This window comes from Oryza glaberrima, chromosome 3 (genome assembly GCF_000147395.1).
Source record: "Oryza glaberrima chromosome 3, OglaRS2, whole genome shotgun sequence".
Classification (NCBI taxonomy): domain Eukaryota; kingdom Viridiplantae; phylum Streptophyta; class Magnoliopsida; order Poales; family Poaceae; genus Oryza; species Oryza glaberrima.
In genome coordinates, this window is record NC_068328.1 from 11,936,315 (window position 1) to 11,958,406 (window position 22,092).

The 22,092-nt window shown below is 44.5% G+C and overlaps 3 protein-coding genes across 6 annotated transcripts; 2 read left to right on the top strand and 1 right to left on the bottom strand.

The window, feature by feature from the left end:
• Positions 1-2,545: 2,545 nt before the first annotated feature.
• LOC127766966 (putative potassium transporter 8) lies at positions 2,546-8,946 on the top strand. Of its 4 annotated transcripts, XM_052292155.1 has the most exons (11): positions 3,897-4,069; positions 4,206-4,341; positions 4,548-4,633; positions 4,758-4,992; positions 5,077-5,322; positions 5,418-5,471; positions 6,229-6,489; positions 6,650-6,702; positions 6,793-6,916; positions 7,047-7,301; positions 7,702-8,946. In XM_052292155.1, the coding sequence occupies exons 3-11, from the start codon at positions 4,595-4,597 to the stop codon at positions 8,814-8,816; spliced, it is 2,382 nt and encodes a 793-aa protein (XP_052148115.1). In that variant the 5' UTR covers positions 3,897-4,069; positions 4,206-4,341; positions 4,548-4,594; the 3' UTR covers positions 8,817-8,946. The 4 variants fall into 4 exon arrangements, with proteins under 4 accessions (XP_052148114.1, XP_052148116.1, XP_052148115.1 ...); XM_052292154.1 differs by lacking the exons at positions 3,897-4,069; positions 4,206-4,341 and adding an exon at positions 2,546-2,882; XM_052292153.1 differs by lacking the exons at positions 3,897-4,069; positions 4,206-4,341 and adding an exon at positions 4,342-4,465.
• Positions 8,947-9,215: 269 nt separating this feature from the next.
• Positions 9,216-12,829, top strand: LOC127766564 (uroporphyrinogen decarboxylase 2, chloroplastic). Its single transcript, XM_052291644.1, has 6 exons — positions 9,216-9,402; positions 9,521-9,645; positions 10,150-10,260; positions 10,452-10,640; positions 11,440-11,565; positions 11,972-12,829. Exons 1-6 carry the CDS (start codon positions 9,297-9,299, stop codon positions 12,485-12,487), a joined length of 1,173 nt encoding a protein of 390 aa, XP_052147604.1. The 5' UTR covers positions 9,216-9,296; the 3' UTR covers positions 12,488-12,829.
• An 810-nt stretch (positions 12,830-13,639) lies between these two features.
• On the bottom strand, positions 13,640-20,373 carry LOC127766566 (GPN-loop GTPase 3-like). Its single transcript, XM_052291645.1, has 9 exons — positions 20,147-20,373; positions 19,648-19,756; positions 19,485-19,566; positions 18,481-18,566; positions 18,083-18,186; positions 17,845-17,975; positions 17,676-17,769; positions 14,654-14,709; positions 13,640-14,181 (listed from the first exon to the last, which is right to left on the bottom strand). Exons 1-9 carry the CDS (start codon positions 20,189-20,191, stop codon positions 14,091-14,093), a joined length of 798 nt encoding a protein of 265 aa, XP_052147605.1. The 5' UTR covers positions 20,192-20,373; the 3' UTR covers positions 13,640-14,090.
• Between the last annotated feature and the right edge of the window lie 1,719 nt (positions 20,374-22,092).

Consider the following 22,092-nt stretch of genomic DNA (forward strand, 5'->3'; position numbering starts at 1 on the left):
CGGCGGCGGGCTGGCGCACAAAAGGGAGCGTTCCTTTTTTTTTTTTTTGCTTTGACCGATCCTAACTGCTGTTTAGACGTGGGAGACTAATTGTTTTCTTTTATTTTTGCGCTAACTGCTGCGTACTTGAGATGGGGATCGCTAATTGAGGGGTAAATCCAACTCTATGGACCGTTGGATGAACAGAAATAAGGATAAAAAAACATTTGAGTTCGATGAACTGATGTTTTTTATATTAGTATAGGTTCGTCATGTATAAAATGGATTAGCTAAAAAAACTATTAACGGTTTTTCTTTTAAAACTTTCAATTTTGTGGATCGTTGCATTACATTGAGATTCGTGCAAGGGAGTCATCTATTGTGACATGCACCGATGGGGTTCTAAGCCGCAACCTTGGGAACAAGAGTGCATGGGGGTACGAATTAGGCAATTACATATAAGTTATTATGATCTAATTATACTTCAGCTAGTTACGTTTGGAAGTTTTTACAAAACTGTCAAATGTCTTATAGCAACTCCCTATATGAAAGCCGGAAATGAAAAAGTACGACTAACCCCCTCCCCCGGAACTATCGCGGTCGACCGAATTACTCCCCTGAACCCGAAAACCAGACATTAGTATTCTTCACCCCAACTATGCAAACTGGACGAATTACCCCCCTCGACCCAATCCGCGGTGGTTTAGGTTTACGTGGCGTATTCGTGGCAGTCCAGTCAACATTCTATTTATAAAAAATTTGTGGGACCCACTTGTCATACTCCTCTTCACTCTTCCTCTCTCTCTCTCCTCCTCTATCTCTTCTCTCTCTCACGGGCGGCGGGCGGGGGGACAGAGCAGCAGCGGCGGTGGCGGGTGACACGAAGGCGGCAACGGCGGGGGATGAGGGTGACGCAGACGAGGCGGAAGCGTCGGTGCGTATGGCGGTGGCCATGGCGGAGAGGCGGCGGCGCGCGTGGAACGAACGGCGGCGGGGGCGGACGGAGCTTGGGGCGGCGGGATGGCGGCAGGTGGTGGCGGAGGCCACTCGTGACGTTGAGGATAGAGGCGGGCGGTGGCTGAGGGGTGGGGGCGACGCTGCAGGCGATGGCAGCGGTGAGGGGAGGAGGAGCTCATCCTCGGCCACCGCGCTCGCCTCCTCCGCCGCTCGCCACCCAGACGCCGCTCGCCACCCGGACGCCGCTCGCGCCCGCGCCCCTGCACCGCCCTGCCTTGCCTCCTCCACCGTCGTGCTCGCCTTGCTGTCGCCGCTCGCCACTCAGACGCTGCTCGCGCCCACCCCCTATGCCGCCCTGCCTCGCCGTTGCTGCCGCCGCGCTCACCTCACCTCACCGCTGCCTCTGCGTCGCCCATGTTGGAGAGAAGAGAGAGAGAGATTGGGAAAGAGATAGAAGAGAGAGAGACTGACATGTGGGGTCCACCTGCTTTTTATAAAAGAATTGCTGACTAAACTGCCAATTAGACTAAAACCACCGCGGATTGGGTCGAGGGGGTAATTCGTCCGGTTTGCATAGTTGGAGGTGAAGAATGTCCGGTTTTCGGGTTTAGGGGGGATAATTTGGTCGACCGAGATAGTTCGGGGATAGGGGGGTAATTCATACTTTTTCCTATGAAAGCCCCAACCTCTTAGTCTTGGAATTTCGTCTTCTCATGTAAAGAAATAAATAATTTCCTCTTTTCTCTCCATCTTTCCTAGTCGACTTTCTCACCCACTTTCACATGTTCCACAAAATAGCTAATTTCCACTACCATTATTTCTTTTCTTACTTCCTAACATGGTTGTAGGTGCTAAACATGCCCTCTTCCTTTCATAACCGATATTTGTCCCGGTTATCATTTCTTGATATGGCTAGATACTACGCACCCATTCTTTCTTTTATAGATTTTTTCGCTACAATTGTCATCTTCCAAAATAACTGTAGACACCGAGCATGAGTTCTTTCTTTTATGGATGATTTCTACTATATTTATTGTTTCTTAATATATGCCTGAGCGCTAAAAATGTGTTCTTCCTTTCTCAACCATGGTGATATGCACCACTAGTTAGTTGTCGCTGTCGACCTTATTTCAATTATAGGAGCTGTCAATGAATTTTACCATGACTTCCATCCCTAAATAGTAATCCTGTTTTCCCTCAATAAAAAATAGTACTAATCCGGTAGCTCCAAGTACTACTATAGGAGTAGAAAAGAAGACGAGAAGAGTTGATGGGTAGGCAGGGTTAGGAAGGAATTCACGATACCACAAGTGGATTTCTTACAAAAGGCGATTGGGCACAACTTTTTTTAGCCCTTCTCCAAAAAGGAATAACCGGCACGATGGCTAACCGTCCAAAGCTACAAACCGTTCGTCCGCTGGTTTTCCGGCCTAACGCGCCCGCCGGCTGGTTGGCATGGCGTCGCGACCGGCCGCACCAACTCTGGTTTTTCCGGTGCCCAAGCCATCACGAGAAAGTGACCAGCCCGGCCCGGCTCCCCCATCAAAACGGATTAAACAAAACGCTCGCCGCGCTCCCCGACACGACACCTCCCTCGGTATCTGCTCGGCCTTTTTCCTCACCAGCTAGCTGCAGCGACACTGTCACACTGTGAGTCCACTTGCAAGGTCGACTAGTCGTATGCTGGAGCTGGACTCGGTGGCATTGTCGTCTACTCGACGACGGTGATGTCACGGCGCCACTGGTAGAGCGAGGGCCACAGGAGCCAAGCCAGTGTCCTCTTCTTCTTCTTCTTCTCCTGTTCAGCTGGAGCGCCCCATGGACGCTGCTGCTGCTGCTGTCCGCCACGGCATTGCGACGGCGTCCACGAGGAGATAGGCAGGAGTGGCCGGCCGGCCCTGCTTCGATCTGCTACTAATCCTGCTTCGCCGTGTTTTGTGCTGCAGGTACAAAATGCCTCTCCCAACTTTCATGGATTTCTTGATGCAGATGCGCCGTTTACCTTACAAATGTAGTAGAATCCTATACGTTTCGATCTCTCGCTCTCTATTCTACTCTGGTTGGAGTTGGAGAGAACCGGAGAGCGGCATTCTTTAGGCGTGCAAATGCAGCAAAATCTCGTCTTCTTCTTCTTCCCTGGAGTTCCCGGTACAGAATTAGATTGGTTATTTTTTTCTTGGAATTTATTGATCGAGATTAATGCCGACTCCGTATCTGGAGTTAATACTCGGGGGGTTGGGTGGGTGGCTGATAAGTCTTTGCCTGTCCTGAACCGCTCTGCATAATTTTTCCTGCTTTATTTCTTCTTACAAAACGCTTGTGCGTTAGTGGTGGCAATAATAACACAAGGACGCGGTCTAGAAGAGTCTCTTCAGTTTTTTTGTCTCCACTGTATTCGGATTGGAGCTCTTGTGCTGTTACTTCAGTTATCTTGCTTCCTATCTAGAGAGGAGAAGAATCAAGAGATGACATTTTTGTCTTGTTTAGTCTAGGTGAGGAAAAAGATTGCGTTTTTTAGTTTCATATATGCTAGTTTTGGATTAAGTAGGAAGATGCCCGAGCAACTCTTTTTGCTTCCTAATCTGCCATGAGTTGTGTGATTGATCTGTTAGCTTAGCATTGGTTCATTGTCGACGTAGACCTCGTTGGCCCATCCAATCCTTGCCTTGTCAAGAAGATACCCACGCAGATTGCGTTCCTGTAGGCCTCCCCCAAGAAATAGACAGAAATCCCGGGAGAAGGACCTCTCGGAGCTCAGATTAGAGCACTGATGACCACTTGCCCCTTACATTAACTTGTGATAGCATCGCTGGATTATTAGGAGGTCACACTCATTCACACACACAAATACTACACAATGGGGGTGGGGGGAAGGAAAAGAGCAGAAAAATTCCAACTTTTGTTTCTCCTGGATCAGGGCACGGTACAGAATTACTGACGTAGTAGCAGGCAATTTTCATGGCCCTGCTTTGCTCCAGTAGCTGCCTTAAAGTGGGGAGACGGAGACCACATGCATCTGTCCGTGGTTTCACATGGTTTGCTACTTGCTCACTTGCTCCTCTGCACACTTCACCGGCTTCACATTTCCATTTCCATTACATCCATGGATTTGTAGAACAGTGGATGTGACTCGGTAAGGAGAGTAGTTTTAGTTCTTGGCCCATCCTCCTTTTCTTCGCTTTTGTTTTTGCTTTTGTACTTTGCGAGTATTATTGCCACTGTATGTGTATAGTACTCCATCTGTTTTCTTGCCTCTTCTTGGTGGTCAGTCTCAGCGAGTGAATGAGCTAATAAGAGCGACTCCGTCCGGAACACGTGGCTTTCCTTCCCTCGCGTCTCGCCATCGGTTGCTCCTAGTCCCGGCCATGGAGGAGGGGGCTCCACCATCTTTTCACCATTGCATGCGTACGTCTTTTTGCAGTTTTGCTTTTGTCTGGTCGGCTGGTCTTAGCCCTATCCTCATCTTCTGTTCGGCCTCTTGAGCCGAGCTCCTAGCTCGATTCTGGCTGCGTTTTTCCCGGGTTTTTAGGTGCCCTTTTTTTTTTCTCTTCTGTTTTGGTTCCGGTTTTTGGAGTGACAGTTTATGTAAGATTGTGTGTTTCTTGGAGTAGGAGAGCTGGGTCTTATGTACTACACAGGATAGGTTCTTGGCCGAGCAATGGATCTTGAGTTTGGGAGAGGCATGAGATCCCCACAGGTTTGTTTGTTTGTTTTTTTTTTTTTTTTGCTAACTGTTGAATTTCTAGTAGCTCTGAACACTGTTTGTGAGATGGAGGAGCAATGCTTGTTGAATTTATTGATTAGCCTGTGGGTTCTTGCAGAGGGACTCATGGAAGACAACCTTGCTCCTGGCGTACCAGAGCTTGGGGGTGGTTTATGGAGACTTGAGCATATCTCCTCTCTACGTGTTCAAGAGCACTTTTGCTGAGGACATCCAGCACTCCGAGACGAACGAGGAGATCTTTGGTGTGCTCTCTTTCGTGTTCTGGACACTCACCTTGATCCCTCTAATCAAGTATGTCTCCATTGTCCTACGAGCTGACGACAATGGCGAGGGTATGGATAACTCTAGTAGGCATGACCAATTGTGCTTGCTTTGCTCGCGAAGCGTTTAAGTTTGTAAGTTTCGCGTTCTTGCAGGAGGAACTTTTGCTCTGTACTCGCTAATTTGCCGGCATGCCAATGTGAGCCTTCTTCCTAATAGGCAAATTGCTGATGAGGAGCTTTCCACTTACAAATTGGAATGCTCTTCTGAGAGAACCGATAAGTCCTGCATCAAGGTCTGGCTTGAGAAGCACAAGAAGCTGCATACCGCCCTGCTGATCATGGTTTTGATTGGTACATGCATGGTGATTGGGGACGGTGTTCTCACGCCAGCTATATCCGGTATCCTCAGCTTCTTTTCTTAGGGCTGCTTGTCTGTTTTCCACAGATTTGATGACCGGATGCTCACTTTCCCCTCAATCTTTCATATCTCTCAGTGTTCTCGGCAGTTTCAGGTCTTGAATTCTCCTTGTCCAAAGACCACCGTGAATGTAAGTTTCCAAGTTATTTTTCTTGTAAAAAGTCATTTTCCCTATCGTTGCTAGATGTTTGGATTTAGTTTATGATCAACAAAAGACACCGATTGCAAGCAAAAAGGATTAATCTAGTTCCCATGTCCCCGATTAAGTTTATTGGTGGCAGAGAAAAGCATGTTGGCACTAGGCTCAGCTCATTTAAGTTCATACGGACAATGTAGCTACTCTAAAGCAAGGAACATTATTTGCTTAGTTCTCGAGCCTATATACATAAAAACTGGATGTGTTACATGCTTGTATATTCATATCTAATTTTTTAGGTGAAGTGCAAAAGCTTAAAAAACATATGAGCAACTCTAGTTTCTAGCAGTTACCTGAGGCCCTCAAATTCGAGTTCAAAATGACTCTAATTTAATGAGTGGTGTACTGTGTACATCCACGCTTTAGTAGATAGAAAGTCTCTATAGTTGAGGTACCGAGGTTACTGAGTGACCACAAGCTACCAAATTTTAGAAACTTGGTCTTTTCTATGCCCGTTTGGTAAGCTCAGCTGACAGCAACTTAATATCGAGCCGAGAATGTTGATAAAATGGCCAGCATCTAGATCATAACAAAACCAACTACTGAATCACAAGTTCTTACTGACAAATGGAAGCCAGTATCCTGCTGTTGGGCCAAAAACACTTCTATTTATTCTGCAATGACATTTGGCCTTCTTTTTCCAGTTCAAACCTCCTGTTTGGCCCTGATAATTGATCCCCTTGTCATGCAGATGCTGTTATTCCGATTACCTGCGTCATATTAGCATTCCTGTTTGCTCTGCAGCATTACGGTACTCATCGGGTTGGATTTCTCTTTGCCCCGATAGTTCTAGCCTGGCTAATCTGTATGAGTGCTCTTGGACTTTATAATATTATACATTGGAATCCTCATGTCTACCAAGCTCTAAATCCCTGTTACATGTTCAAGTTCTTAAAAAAGACAAGAAAATATGGTTGGATGTCACTTGGTGGGATTTTACTCTGCATGACAGGTGAGCTACAATATGCTTCTAAAAATCTGAGTTGTATAATGTAAACATAATTTAGAAGTTTATTTCTTTTTTTCTTTTTGAAAAGAAAATAAGTTGTCTTTCCTTTGAAATGTTGAATAAAGGAAATTCAGCTAACTATCTAGCTCGACTGACGATGCAGGATCGGAAGCAATGTTTGCTGATCTTGGACACTTCTCATATAGTGCGATCCAGGTAATTTGGTGATCCTGCAAGAAAATCTCTCCATAACACATTCTGTAGTAACCTTATGCACTAAACTGCTAATCATTTAATTTATCACAGCTTGCTTTCACTTCTTTAGTGTACCCCGCTCTCATTCTGGCATACATGGGTCAAGCGGCTTACTTATCAAAGCATCATGACTTTTACTCGAACTCCCAAGTTGGATTTTACATCGCAGTTCCAGGTATATCTTGGCTTTGCAGATCATGATACTTGTAAGCTATGATGGAACTAGTGTTAACAACTTTAATGTCAGAACATTCTATTCCTTTGGAAAAAAAATAAACTTGCATATATTTATAATCAAACTACAGATAAGGTGAGATGGCCTGTGCTTGTACTGGCGATTTTAGCTTCAGTGGTCGGAAGCCAAGCGATCATCAGCGGAACATTCTCAATCATCAACCAGAGCCAGTCCTTAAGTTGTTTCCCTCGAGTGAAAGTCGTACACACGTCTGATAAAATTCATGGCCAAATATATATCCCTGAGATTAATTGGTTGCTCATGATCCTCTGCATTGCTGTGACTGTTGGATTTAGAGACACAAAGCACATGGGGAACGCCTCTGGTAAGAAAAAACTACTCACAATTACTTTGTAGTTTCATACCACTTGTTGTCAATACCAGCACTAGTGAAAGTCCCATGCATCAAAATTTTACAATCTGATGGCTAGAGTAATTATTTGACTGAAATTCCTTGAATTCTTTTGAAATATTTCTGAATTGATCACTTGACAGCTAGGATGTTATGCACAAAAATACCATATTTTTAGTTGCTTTTTTGGGTCTCTACTCTTTTAGCTGTAGAAAATTTGCAGTGCAAATCATGCAACCCTTTTTAGCTGCAGAGCAAATGCAACACTGCACACTGCAACATTGTCATCCAGAAAAAGAACAGAAATACATACTGGTATTATTAAAAAAAAAAGGGGTATCAGATTACTGTGACAAGTTTGTTTTTCCTGCAGGGTTGGCTGTGATCACAGTGATGCTGGTGACCACCTGCCTGACGTCCCTGGTGATCATGCTGTGCTGGCGCAGGCCGCCGGTGCTGGCGCTGTGCTTCCTCCTCTTCTTCGGCTCCGTGGAGGCGCTCTACTTCTCGGCGTCGCTCATCAAGTTCCTGGAGGGCGCGTGGCTGCCCATCCTGCTGGCGCTCTTCCTCATGGCCGTCATGCTGGTGTGGCACTACACCACCATCAAGAAGTACGAGTTCGACCTGCACAACAAGGTCACCCTGGAGTGGCTGCTCGCCCTCGGCGACAAGCTCGGCATGGTGCGCGTCCCCGGCATCGGCCTCGTCTACACCGACCTCACCTCCGGCGTGCCGGCCAACTTCTCCCGCTTCGTCACCAACCTCCCGGCGTTCCACCAGGTGCTGGTGTTCGTCTGCGTCAAGTCGGTGCCGGTGCCGTACGTGTTCCCTGCCGAGCGCTACCTCATCGGCCGCGTCGGCCCGCCGGGCCACCGCTCCTACCGGTGCATCGTGCGCTACGGCTACCGCGACGTGCACCAGGACGTGGACTCGTTCGAGACGGAGCTCGTCGAGAGCCTCGCCACCTTCATCAAGCTCGACGCCTCGTACCGGTGCAGCGACGCGAGCGGCGGCGGCGGCGATCACGAACCGGAGGAGGAGCGGGGGGCGCGGCTCGCCGTGATCGGGAGCAGCCACGCCAGCTACGACATCCAGGACAGCGTCCAGCACTCGTCGGCGGCGTCCGTGGAGACGACGACGACGCGCCGACGAAGCGGCGGCGGCGACGACGACGGGAGCCCCGGCGGCGGCGGCGGGCGGGCGAAGCAGGTGCGGTTCTTCATCGACAGCCACGTGGCGAGCCCGGAGGCGGCGGACAGCAAGCAGGTGGCTGAGGAGCTGGAGGCGCTGGCGGCGGCGAGGGACGCCGGCACGGCCTTCATCCTGGGCCACTCCCACGTGCAGTGCAAGCCCGGGTCGTCGCTGCTCAAGAGGCTCGCCGTCGACGTCGGCTACAACTTCCTCCGCCGCAACTGCCGCGGCCCCGACGTCGCCCTCCGCGTCCCGCCGGCGTCGCTGCTCGAGGTCGGCATGGTCTACGTGCTATGATATGGTCACCCAAAACAACGTGTTTAATTACTTCCTTTTCTTTTCTTTTCTTTTCCCCTTTTTTCCTCGTCTGAATTGTGTGATACAGAAGTACAGTAGGTGCTCAACTCAAAGCTGCTGTGTAGGTTTACATGTTTGGTCATCCTTTTGCTGTAAATTCGACCGCATCCGACGAGAAAGTGCTCAATTTTTGCCAAATTTCTGAGAAATTCGCCGGCCTGGCGGCCTGCATGAGAAATTCCTCGGCCCAGTCCATACGTGGGCCGATGCGGGGACCACGAGGGCCCATAACCATCGTCGATCTCGTCCGCACATCTGCGGCCGCGGCTCACCTGATCCTGAAATCCAAGTGGGCCCCACCTACCCATCCATTTCCGATTTCCATTTAGCTTTGCTTTGCCAGGTCGTCTCTCGCCGAGACGCTGCCCACCCCAATCCGGCAGCACAGCAGCAGCAGAAGCAGCTCGGATCCCTCCTGCAATGGCGACCGCGTGCCCGCCGCTCTCGCTGCAGCCGGCCTACCTCTCGGGGAGGTCCGCGCGCGCCCGCCGCCCGCCGCCCGCCGTCCGCTGCAGCGCCGTCGGAGGTCAGCGCCTGCCGTAAATCCACTGTATCGTTTGTTTGTTTACACCAGATTGAGGCGGAGTTTGATTGGTGATGGGTTTGGGGATGGTCTCGTTCCGGGGGGTGGTTGTGTTTTTCAGAGGTTATGGCGGAGACGGCGGCGGTCGGGACGGCGGAGGAGCCGCTGCTGGTGAGCGCGATCAAGGGGAGGAAGGTCGAGAGACCGCCGGTCTGGCTCATGAGGCAGGCCGGGAGGTACATGAAGGCAGGTTTACTCTAATTCGTTTTTTTTTCTCCTGCATTGCAGAGTAATTTGCATCCAAATGTGCAACTAGAGGAAGATGTTCCAATTTGCTTGCAATTGTTATCGCGTTTCAAGTAAGATGTGGACCATATCTCGGTAACTGCTAGAAATTGACAAACATCAACTTCCTGATTTTTTTTTTCAAACTTAGTGACCACTCATAAACTATCCTATTACTGGAACCTCCCTTATGCACAATTTTCTCTTTTTCTTGTACAGTCGTCGGATTCATTAAAGTGGGGTAAGTTTACAGAAAACAAATGAATCAATAGAACATTAATGCAGGCATCGGTAAACATGAAACAGTTTATTCCATGGTATACAATACTTAATAGCAAGCTCCAGTTGTTTGAATCGTGACAAATGCCCATTCTTTGAAGTAGTACTTTATTTTCGTGTTGGAACAATCCTAACAATCAGGACCCTTTTTCCTTACCAACTTCTTGCCGTTCTTTTTTTTAACAGAGCTATCAATTGCTCTGCGAGCGACATCCTTCATTCCGTGAAAGATCAGAAAATGTTGACCTTGTTGTTGAGATCTCTCTACAACCATGGAAGGTTTTCAAGCCCGATGGAGTAAGCTGCAGATTTTGGCCCTTTCTGTATGTTGTTTGTAATTCCTCTTTTGTGGCTATCTAAGAAGCTTTTGCATGAAAAAAATGAGAAAAGAAGCTTACGTGGATTTGAGATGTTTGCCTATAATATCTAATGCTCTGTTATTGATGCTATCTCCTCTGATGCTGTTGTTTTTAATTTGATTTTGCCAGGTTATCCTGTTCTCAGATATCCTTACACCGCTTCCTGGGATGAACATACCTTTTGACATTGTGAAAGGAAAAGGTCCAGTGATATTTGATCCCTTGAGAACAGCAGCTGCTGTGAATGAGGTCAGAGAATTTGTTCCAGAGGAGTGGGTCCCATATGTTGGGCAGGCTTTAAACATTTTGCGGGAAGAGGTTAGTATTGACTTTCAGAATCCAACTTCGGAGATTGGAAATAGATGGCCTATTGGAGAGCATTACATCATAAAAAGTAGCTGATCATTTATTTTCACTTCCTTTGTCAGCCTACAATCTTTGAACTGTTACACTCTAATTGATCAATTACCTTATAATGCTGATTTTTTGTGCTGTTTTCTCAAAATGGCATTACTTGGAGTTTGTCAAGTCAATATTTTAGATTAATTAAAAGTGGAAATGTAATCACTAAAACTTGGAAGCTCATTTCCATTCTTTTGGATTGGCTTCATGGCTCCACTGTTACTTGGAATTTGGCATTTTATTGAAAAACTATAAATTATTCTGATCCTTGTTTAGCATCAAACAATTAGTCCATTAATGACTTTTAGATTCAGGGCTGATATATTCTGGAGATTGGAGAGTGCAGATCGTCTTACATAGAGTTAGAGGATATAGCACAGATGAAATTCCATGCCTCTATGGCAATAGTGTTCTTCCATATTTGTTTTATGAGATATGAACTACAATTTGGGGAGGTTGTGCTGGAGAGGGATGACATCAGCAGTTGACGTTGCAATGCTTTTTCAAAACACTCCCATTGTACTACTGTTGGATTTGGTGGCCCGTGTATGCAAAGTGAACAGTTGCTTGCGAGCACAATTGTATACTAAGTTATTTAGTTAAACTTGCAGAATTCCGCAAATATATAGTTAACTAGAATCTATGATCATTTTTTGTGCTTTGTTTTGTGTACTAATTATTTCATTGGAGTGACACCCACTGTTTCCTTCCTCAGGTTAACAATGAAGCTGCCGTGTTGGGCTTTGTTGGAGCTCCCTTTACATTGGCATCCTATTGTGTGGAAGGAGGTTCATCAAAGAACTTTTCAAAGATTAAGAAAATGGCCTTCTCAGAACCAGAGGTATTGACACAATCCTGTTGCTGATAAAAAGAGTACATGAGTTCTCTTCCATTATAGACAACTGCCAGTTGCTTCTTTTATAAAATGGCGCTGATTGTGAGCACATAGAATACTGAATATTAATCAACCTTCCCTGAAAAAAAAAAAGGTTATGCAGCCTGCTGACAGTCCTAGGTAATTAGCATGGATTTTAAAATATTATACTTGACTTTGTCTGATAAAGTATTGCAAATGATGAAATGGCGTTATTATATTTTGTTAACGTGATGCATATGAGGTTCACTATCATTGTTGGCTTGCTTATTGTTTGGTATGAACGAAATTTTGGGAGTCATATTTAGATTAATTTCCCTTCATTTATCTGTTCATGTGGGCAAATTTGACCTTAATATCTATATTCTTGTAGATTCTGCATAATTTGCTACAGAAATTTACTACGTCCATGGCTAACTACATTAAATACCAAGCTGACAACGGAGCACAAGCTGTCCAAATTTTTGACTCATGGGCTACAGAACTCAGCCCAGTTGATTTTGAGGAGTTTAGCTTGCCTTATCTGAAGCAGATTGTGGATAGTGTCAAAGAAACACATCCTGAATTGCCTCTGATACTATATGCAAGTGGATCTGGTGGACTGCTGGAGAGGCTTCCACTGACAGGTGTTGATGTTGTTAGCTTGGACTGGACGGTTGATATGGCTGAGGGGAGGAAAAGATTGGGATCTAACATAGCGGTTCAAGGGAATGTTGACCCTGGCGTTCTTTTTGGGTCAAAAGAGTTCATAAGCAAGCGGATTTTTGACACTGTGCAGAAAGCTGGTAATAGTGGGCATGTATTGAACCTTGGTCATGGCATTAAGGTAGGCACTCCTGAGGAAAATGTTGCCCATTTCTTTGAGGTTGCAAAAGGGATCAGATACTGAAATACCTAGGCTATTCGATGCATTCCTTTCTCCCTAGTCCCCACCGGCAGAAGTTGTAGACTCTGCTGCTTGAGGATAGATGCAGGAAGCCATGTCTAGCGTAGAATACCTGAAGAGCACATCTTTTGCGATTTCTGTGTTTTGCGATCAAATTTTTATTTTATTGTTAGTCTTGTAAGGTTATCACTTGAGGTGTAAGAAAGTTCCTACTTGTTTATAGCAAGTATATATTCTAATCAAATCTGTAACCCCGAGATTATCAATTTGTATCGGTAAGAAATAAATATTGTATTTGAAAATGTTTTTTTTCCTAAAAAAGAAGCAGGATGTAATGTTACCTTCTTTTCTTGTTTTCGTTCTTCTGGCTACTTTTTTATCTGTCGAATTTCCCTTGATAAAAATATTATTGTTAGCTCGTGAAGTTTAAGGTCTATACCATTGACTTGATTAACATAGTACTCCATGCAGTTTCCATTTTCTTCCATTGCCTTTCATTTGCTCTGTAGTTCAAATTGTCCAACACAAAGGCCTATCGATTTTCCATCACTACGATTGACAACTAGTTGAATTATATTGTTCATCGATTCATGCTTAGCTTAATGCTGCTCAGTGCTCAACTTATTTTGAGCTTTACTTTGGTGATGCGGAGATGCAGGTGAAACATCTGTTTCGCAAGTTGGGAGCAATTTGCAAACCGCAGTAAGAGAAGTTGGCAACAATCGGTTGTGAAGGGGAAAAAAAACTAACAAGATGTAACACAGCTTGGACCAAATCTTCCTCTGCCTAACAATTCTCCAGCTTCTGGCCTTGCTGATACTAGTTCTGCCTTCCAAGATGAGTTCTTGCTGAATCAGTTGCATTTTTTCTTCACATCCTACTCCGATGTACGCTACAATTAAAAGGCCCTCTTCCTAAAATGTGCCTTCTCAGGGATAGTGCATGCAAAAGCCATTCAGTTGTATGTTAGAGATCCAGTCCTTGATTAGAGCATATAAAAATGAATTTGCAGTATGTGAATCAATGCCAGCTTGTTCAATCCAAAAGAAAAGAAATTCGATGCATCGCTATCCATAATACCAACAAAAATGTGTAGCTATTGTCATTTCAGTTTGACACCATTGTCATTCTAGTAGCTCGGGTGATTTGCAAGGAACGAACGAAACAATAGAGCGTTTAACAGCGAATGCAAGGTATCCTGAAAACAACATATCAAGTGGCATTTTATCTGGTTTATTCTAGTGGGTGACATCTTGTTGAAACCTTGAGTATGAAGTGGCATATTATCCGTTTTATCCCCGGGCAGAGAAAACAGACATCCGGGTACCGTGTATGAAATCATTCAGATTTTTTTTTTTTTTTGGCAAGCAGCAGCTTGTTAATGCCAACCAGTCAACCGATTACACAGAAAACGTACGGTTTGATATACAGGAGGTTGCAGATATTCTATCTTGTTGATCAACCGATAGGACTCATACGGAAACAGCATTGTAATCCTGCGATGCTTTCTGCATACTCCTACTTGAATACTATGTAGTCCTATCACTACTGTTCACTACATAATGCTGCTATAGTATTTTTCACTAGTTCATACGCGATCAAATGATTAGTCCTCGGGATCGAAGTCCCTAACCTTCACATCTGCGTCTTCCCCATACTGGATGCAGTTGTCGATGTGCGACAGCACATACTGAACGCTGGAAAAAGAAATCAGGGCCAGTTAGAGAGATGAAAAGAGGAGCACACGGTACAAACAGGTATCTGTACATTTACAAACTTGATGTTAAGTTTTTATTTCACTAAAATATTTTGCTTGAGACTTGCGCTATAAGTTCGACCGTTGACTTATAAAACAAAATGTTCACTGATGGAATGCCTAATCCCCACCCAGAGTAGGGAGTCGAAATAGCAGTTCTTGAAGCCAGGATATATACAGCATAGACACTACCATATTATTTTTATGGAGTAGGATGGACATGTGTCTTCAAGAGATGCGATACATGAAAAGTTGGCATGCATGCTAGTAGCATGTGTAGGACTTATAGGGTAAAGGCTCACGATCAGTCAAGTCCAAAAGAGTTTTGCAACAAAATATGATAAAATTTAGGCATCCATAGGCCTGAAATTCAGAATGTGAAGTACTGAGATTCTAAAGGAAAACGGCATTACCTGCTCTCTTTTCTTAAATCAAGTGGGATGAAATTCACCATGCTGTAATCATCAACCTACATGACAGTATTAAGATTAATAATGATTATTGATAGCACTGCATTAGAGCAAAATATCTTTGAACAAAAGAATACATTCTAAATAAGGTAATGGGAAGATAGAATATGGGGTTACTATAACTTCGTAACAATCAGCTCAGACAGTCAGGCATATATTATCTAATAGTAGTTGATTCAGAATTTCAGATATGTACAAAAGATAAACAGCATGAGTATACCCTTTTATTCAAAATGCTCACACAACAAATCGATGGTTCTAAGCCTCCTGTTAGGAGCCACACACGCACAAAAAAAAAAAAAAGGAACACTACAGATGGTGGTGGAGATAATCTCATGAAAGTGTCGGAAAACTCAATAGATCAGAAACTAAAATGGTAATAGCATTAAGGTAAAGGGGCAATTGCATCTGTGCCCCCACTTTTGATGCCAATTGCTGTTTTACCCCCATTTTTAGGGTTTGCAGTTTTACCCCCATTTTTTGAATCTGAAACAGCCGTCTACCCTCACTTCTAACAGCCGGTTTTAACGGTGTTAGTTATAGAGAAAATGACATTTATACCCTTGGTGCAATTGTCCCTAGATAAAAAGTGATTATATGAATCAGTACTCCAATTCACCTCCTTTTTCTTTTCAAAAGTCACTAGATAGATATTGACTTAATTTCAAGGTTTTCATGATCTCACTACTCAATGTTTATATGAATCAGTACATTCCTCCTGAAGGTGATACACTGATACATAGCAAAACATTAGATCGATTTGATATCGAACAAACCTCAACGAGCATTCAAATCAAATGAGCCCTAATTATGATTCACCTTCTCTCCAGAAGATAATTAACAAGGTTTTCATGGATAGGTAGGAGATAACGCAGAAATTAGACAGAGCATCTTGTCGATCTTCTTTTTTCCGGGGTCGCCGATGAACCTGCCGCCGGAACGGAGGGAGGGGACGAGTGCGGAGGCCTCGTCGCTGGTGCAGAGCTCGAACTCAGCGAGGCCGTAGCGGCTCAGCGTCTTCCTCACCTGCCCACGGGCGCTGCCGCTGCCTCGCGCGCGGCCGCTAGGGATGAAAACGGAGCGGATACGGACGGATAATGCTCATACCATATTCGTTTTCATATTTTTTGCCGGATACGGAAACAAATACGGATAGCTCGAATACGGAAACAAATACGGACTATCTCGAATACGAATAAGAATCGAATATGATCGGACACGAATACGGAAACAAATTTTTCTCGGAACACGAAAACCAATTCAACTTCTAATAGAAACAAATATCAACATATATAATTAGCTCATTTTATATAAAATATAGTATAATTTATAAATATTTTTAAAATTTTAAATAATATTAATAATGTGGACTAGTGTTAAGAGATGAACTACTATTAAAATCTAAAAAGGTATATTGAAGGTCATAGAGTTATAAAGAAATGGGGTATGTCTTGTGGCTTCTGCGGATATCCGAATAGCACTGTTCACCGGATATCCGAATTATTATCCGTATCCGACGGAAACCCTGATACCATATTCGTATTCGTATCCGAGAGAAAATATCCGTATTCGTATCCGTATCCGAACTATCCGAGAATTATCCGATCCGAAAGGTATCCGTATTCGTTTTTATCCAGAGCGGACGGAAACTATCCGCTCCGTTTTCATCCCTCGCCTTGCGCTCGCCCGTGGCCGCCGCCTCCGCACGCGCCCTCGCCGTCGCAGGCGTCGCCCCACGCGCACGCCCAGCGCTAGGGTTTTGCCCGAAACCGATGCAGGGGGTGGGAGGACAGACTCACCATCCTATCCATTCCCTCAGGGGTACATAGGTAATTTCATATTTCCTAAAACCTTTTTTTAATTTTCTTTTGTATTTCTTTAACTCAAAACGCGGGACCCACCAAACGGCTGTCACAACTGAGGGTAGACAGCTGGTTCAGATTCAAAAAGTGGGGGTAAAACTGCAAACCCTAAAAAGTGGGGGTAAAACAGCAATTGGCATTTAAAGTGGGAGTATAGATGCAATTATCCCTAAGGTAAAAGGGGAATATGGGTAAAACGAATGCACCAAAAATTGTTAAGATACTGTCATATTTGATTCACCACAGCTAAACTTGGTGGTATCTCCCTTCCAAATCATCAATATGGCTAAAGAAAAGAAGAGCTGCTCATGGTACCTCGTATCACAAAACAAGTGTGTGATAGAACTTGAAACACCAACAAATGTTTAATCAATATTTAAGTTTATTTTGTTGTTGAAAAAAACAAGTATTTCATGAAAATGGTATGTTTCTTGATACTTAGAATAGGCTACAGTACATTATAGCAAACCTTAATAATGTAGGCAATTTGCTTCAAAGGAATAACGATTTTTTAAAAAAAATAATGCTATATGTCCGGCATTTATGAATTTGTGAGTCTGTGACATCCTTGAGGCACTCATGACCAGTGTTATTAGATTCAGACTGGACTGGCGGTTTGAATCAAAAAAAAAAGGAACCCAGTGCTTTCCCCAGTCTGGTCAAGGCTATTTGATCATTTCTGCAGCCAAGCCACTCTGGACAGCAAAAACCTATCAAATCAGCTGTTTTTTTTTGTGGCCTGGTGAGAGAACCAAACCCAGTGAGAACCAACTAATCAGAATAAATAGGAAAAATAGCATGATCGTTAGGCTTTGAGCACAAGGCCTCCCTACCCTACTGAAATAAACGCACGTAGTGGCCACCAGGCCATGCTCTTGGCTGGGAACAGCAGTGAAAGCATAGACATTTGAAATACATGTGCTGCCTGAATGTATAAAGAAAAACCTGCAGTTCAACTTCAACCAGTGACCAATGACCTGAGACCTGACCGGGTCCGTCACAGGTTCTGACAACAGGCTGGCAACCACATATTTTGACAAATATAGGCTTTTATATAGGAGTAACAATATACAGAAGAATTTACAGGTTCATGTCATGCGTACCAGTTCAGCTAACGATTTGTTTAACTTGCCAAACTTGGGTGCCATCTGTCGGTTCAGCTGTGACAAGAGAACCTGCGCCTCTGGATTCAGATACCTAGAAAACATCAAGAGATTAATACAAAGCAGGATGGTTGAATCTTTAAATAAAGGAGAAATGAAATAAACATACTCTTCCACATCCTTTTTGTTGGAGACCAGGTCCATCTTTGAAAGAATGTTGATATGAGGAAGTTCAAGCTGAATCATGGCAGAAAGAGAAGCCATGCAACCACTGATGTATTTTGTCACATCACTAACAAACTTAACCAAGAAAAACAAAACTCAAGTCAGACTTGTCTACTTGTGTTTGGGGCCAGTATCTTTTTTCAAGGATAAATATATTTGGTTAGTGATCCAAGAGTCCAAACCTGTGAATCAAGAAAGTACACGGCACAAACGTTGAAATTTTTCCGTTTCAAATGTTCAACAAAGTTACGCAGAACTGGGACATGAGTGAAGAGTTCAATCTGGCCTGGAGAAACAAGATGTGGTCTCTCATTGTCATGATTTTAGGTGAAGTTAAACAATCTAAAATATTTCAGAATTCCCATGCAACTACAGGGGAAGGACATAATATCTGTATTGCTAGAGAATAACATGAGCAATAGGTCCTTGTACAAGCTTATCGCACAAGTATAATTCGTTAGATAGAGATATTGATTAATCGTTGGTTTTTTCAAGGCCATGTATGGTAAGAATAGTAGTCAAGCTCTACGTAACCTCCAACTACATTTAAAACACACAATCATGAAATAAAGAAAGTTACCTGGGCAATCAAACACAAGATAGTCATCATCCAAATAACCATCCAGTTGCTCATCCAACCAATCATCCAAATTGTCTTCAAGGTGCCTATGGTTTTCTTAAGGAACAACTGACAGCATAAAATCCTATTAAATAAAAAATATACCCATAACATCCTCTTTAGATTGACATGATATTAATACCAAGGGCTTTTTATTGGATCCTAGTACACATATAACTCTACAGAACGTTCAAACAAATGAAGAGTCAGCATAAATTGTACACTGCGAGCCTGCAAGTAATGTGAATGGGTGAACTAAACAAGACTAATCAAGTTTGCAGTGTTTTAACTAACAAAGTATGGAGAATTAAAAGGTGGTGTCTGTGCAAATGTCTCCCGACAGATGGAGTAGCAAATTGAACATATGATAGCAATGACATAGTTTCTAAAGTATCATATGCATATAGCAAAACTACTTACTCTTGGGACATCTATATAAAACTACTGCTAATGAATGGCGAAATAGAGAAAGAAGTTAGTAAATTATAGAGTTAATAAGCATGAGCAGTCCATCTCACCAACATTCATCAGCATACAGATACAGATCTGATGATTGCATGGCCATAGAGATGTATAATCCAGTTCTGATTCCGAGTTTAATATATTTCAGGTGAGCTGTCTCATCCTACCGTTGATTGCTCAAAACAAAAAATGCATGGCCATAGTTGAGAGGAAAGTATGGCACTCCAGTTATAATGGCCAAGCAAATAATGCTTTTGAGACCAATATGTACTAAATCTCAAGAGCGGAGAGAGCCCCAAAAGCTAGTTGCAGAGCAATTGCGGAAAAATTGTGCTAAAAGAAAAGTTTCTACCCACAATGGCCTGATGTTGCCCCTGCAACCCAATTAGCTTTCGAAACACAACAACAGCACATTGCAAATAATTTACCACAAGGATCAGTTAAGAACTTAAATAGCTTGGAAAGAAAAGGGCAATAAAATTAAAAGACTCAAAACAGGATACTCCATGCTATAGATAAGCCCGCCATTTGGTCCCATCCCAAGTTCCTCCATGACATCATCCAATGATATGAGCTCCCTAATATCTACAAAATTTTAAAAAGAAGCCAAGTATAAGCGAGCCGGGTGGCATTTACATGTGAGCAGAAGAAGCACAAGATTCTTACCCGTAGATACAGGATAGCTGAAGTGCTCTGCAGCAGGATCGAGATTGACCATATGAATTGTCCTACCCACAGTCTCACAATGTTGATACAAACTGGAGCAATATGTCGACTGCACAGCATAAACAACAGATTAGGGGGGAAAACAATTACCAGCATCTCATTTTAGTCACTAGGAAAACTTGCAATACATGCTTGTAAATTCTCTGATAATGTTATCATGTGCCAAACTTAATACTCCCAAATTTTACCGGAGGTGGTAGGCATCCCAACAACTAGTATTACACTAACCAAACCCTAGTGAAATAAGAATAAACTCAAATACAATCGACAGGAATCATTCCCCACTAAAACAGCACGGAGACAATCCCAAGACTCGCCCCGAATATCCTAACCATCGCCGAGGAAATCCCACCATCATATCAAACCCCCTCCAAAACCGAAAAACCTAAAAGCATGAAACGAAGCGGATGGGATGGGGGAGTCGGATAGACCCATTCACCTTGCCGCTCCCGGCGGGGCCGATGACGAGCTGCGCGTACCCCATGGCGGGCGAGAAGGACTAGGGTTTTAGAGAGGGGAGAGGCGGGGGAGGAGGTAGTTGCTCTGGAGGAGGAGGAGGAGGAGGAAGCGCGCGGCGCGGGTTAGAAGGCGGAGGAGATGGCGGCGGCGAGCACAGCGTCATCTGGGTTTTGGTGCTTGCGGCGGCCTTGTGATGGAGGCACACGCAATGGAGCGAACAGAAGTTGCTCGATACTGGCGTGCAGGCTTGAGCGCCGTTGGGTCTGAACATCTGCAGCGCTCGACCGTTGGATGGCGAGCGCTGGGTATGATGGACACCAGCAGCCCGTTTTCCGGGAAATTTAACTATTTGCCACTTTTAGATTTGATAATTATCTAAATATCCTTATTAGGTTTTCACTTAATTTTTTTCTCTTAAGAGGTAGTCTCTTAACTATTTGCCACTTTTTTCCCCTCTTAAGAGGTAGTCTCTTAACTATTTGCCACTTTTGCCAACGTGGCATACTCGGGTGAAAAATAGTGAGATCCACTCGTCAGTCTCCCCCCTCTTCCTCTTCCCCATTGACGCCGGCATCATTGTTTCTCCACTGCGCCTGCACCCGTCAACATTGGCGACTCGGCGCCGCTCCGCCTCCTCCGCCGCTCTACCTCTGCCGCCGCCCTCCTCCTTCGTCGTTGTCGCCTCTTCACTTCTTCCACCGCCACGAGGAATCCTTCCGGCGGCTCCGCCTTCTCCGTCGAAGCTCTGCCTCCCCCGCCGCCACTGCTCCACTTCCTCCACCGGCGCCATTGCTCTGCCTCCTCTATCGCCACCTTGCCTCCTCCTCCGCCACCGCCGTCGCCGCTCCACCTCCTCCATCGTCGCTGCTCTGCCTTATTCGTTGCCACTCTACCTCCGCTGCCACTCTGCGTCCTCCACCCACCACGAGGAGTCTGTCCGGCGGTTCCGCCTCCTCCGTCACTGCTCACTGGCGTTGACAGGTAGAGGCACGATGGAGAAGAGAGGCGATGCCAGCGTTTATGGGGAAGAAAAAGAACGGGGAGAGACTGACGAGTGGGTCCCACACCATTTTTCACCCGAGTTTACCACGTTGCATGCCACATAGGCAAAAGTGGTAAATAGTTAAAAGACCACCTCTTAAGAGGGACACAAAATTAAGTGCAAAACTAAGAAGGGCATTTGGATAATTGCCAAACTTAAAAGTGGCAAATAGTTAAATTCCCCCGTTTTCCCCTAGACCACTAGACCACCTCCCTCGCCCTATCGCACTTCTAGCATAGCTTAACTCAGCTATAGGGTTCACAGTTGAATTCGATTCGGATTTTATGAAGTCGGGACTTTTTGAAGGACACAAATTGCTCGGCTTTTCAGTCATGTCCAAATACAATTTCAAACTGATTTTTTTTTTCAAGAAAGTGATGTTTTACTGATGAGAAACAAAGTTATTACAATAGTTGAGAACAAGACCTTGAATACAAGTTATCCTATTGCAACCTCTTCCAAGTTCTAACATGATGAAACTTTACCTCGCTAGCAACTCATTTGTGATAATGTGCAATATTGTGATTTTTTTTTGACAAAAAATTATCCGGATTTCATCCGTTTTCATCGTCATTTTATTAACGGATTTCCAATGATAACGCTCGTGAAGTCGTTTCAAATTGCAGCATAGATCAAAACCGATGAAGTCGTTTGCCCTAAGCAAATTGCAGCATAGGTCGGCGTCGTCGTCCTCCATGGGAGTCGGGACCCCGAGCGCCGTCCGGCGCTCCCTGCACGCAATAGCTAGGCCCGTCTCGAACTGAAGCGCCATCAGTGAGTCGCCTGGCCATCATAATTTTGCCATCATGTCGTTGCATGAACCCCGATATCACACTAGCCTTCCCAAACGCGATCACATAAAATTGGATCCACTAACTAATAAT

Bases quoted from the DNA above. Each gene is read 5' to 3' on its own strand.
- LOC127766966 (XM_052292154.1), top strand. From the start codon at position 4,595: ATGGATCTTGAGTTTGGGAGAGGCATGAGATCCCCACAG. The intron at 6,490-6,649 runs GTGAGCTACAAT...CTGACGATGCAG, and splicing joins GATTTTACTCTGCATGACAG to GATCGGAAGCAATGTTTGCT. The intron at 7,302-7,701 runs GTAAGAAAAAAC...TTTTTCCTGCAG, and splicing joins GCACATGGGGAACGCCTCTG to GGTTGGCTGTGATCACAGTG.
- LOC127766564 (XM_052291644.1), top strand. From the start codon at position 9,297: ATGGCGACCGCGTGCCCGCCGCTCTCGCTGCAGCCGGCCTACCTCTCG. The intron at 10,261-10,451 runs GTAAGCTGCAGA...TGATTTTGCCAG, and splicing joins AGGTTTTCAAGCCCGATGGA to GTTATCCTGTTCTCAGATAT. The intron at 11,566-11,971 runs GTATTGACACAA...ATATTCTTGTAG, and splicing joins TGGCCTTCTCAGAACCAGAG to ATTCTGCATAATTTGCTACA.
- LOC127766566 (XM_052291645.1), bottom strand. From the start codon at position 20,191: ATGGGGTACGCGCAGCTCGTCATCGGCCCCGCCGGGAGCGGCAAG. The intron at 19,757-20,146 runs GTGAATGGGTCT...TATGCTGTGCAG, and splicing joins GCCCCGCCGGGAGCGGCAAG to TCGACATATTGCTCCAGTTT. The intron at 19,567-19,647 runs GTAAGAATCTTG...AAAATTTTGTAG, and splicing joins CAGCTATCCTGTATCTACGG to ATATTAGGGAGCTCATATCA.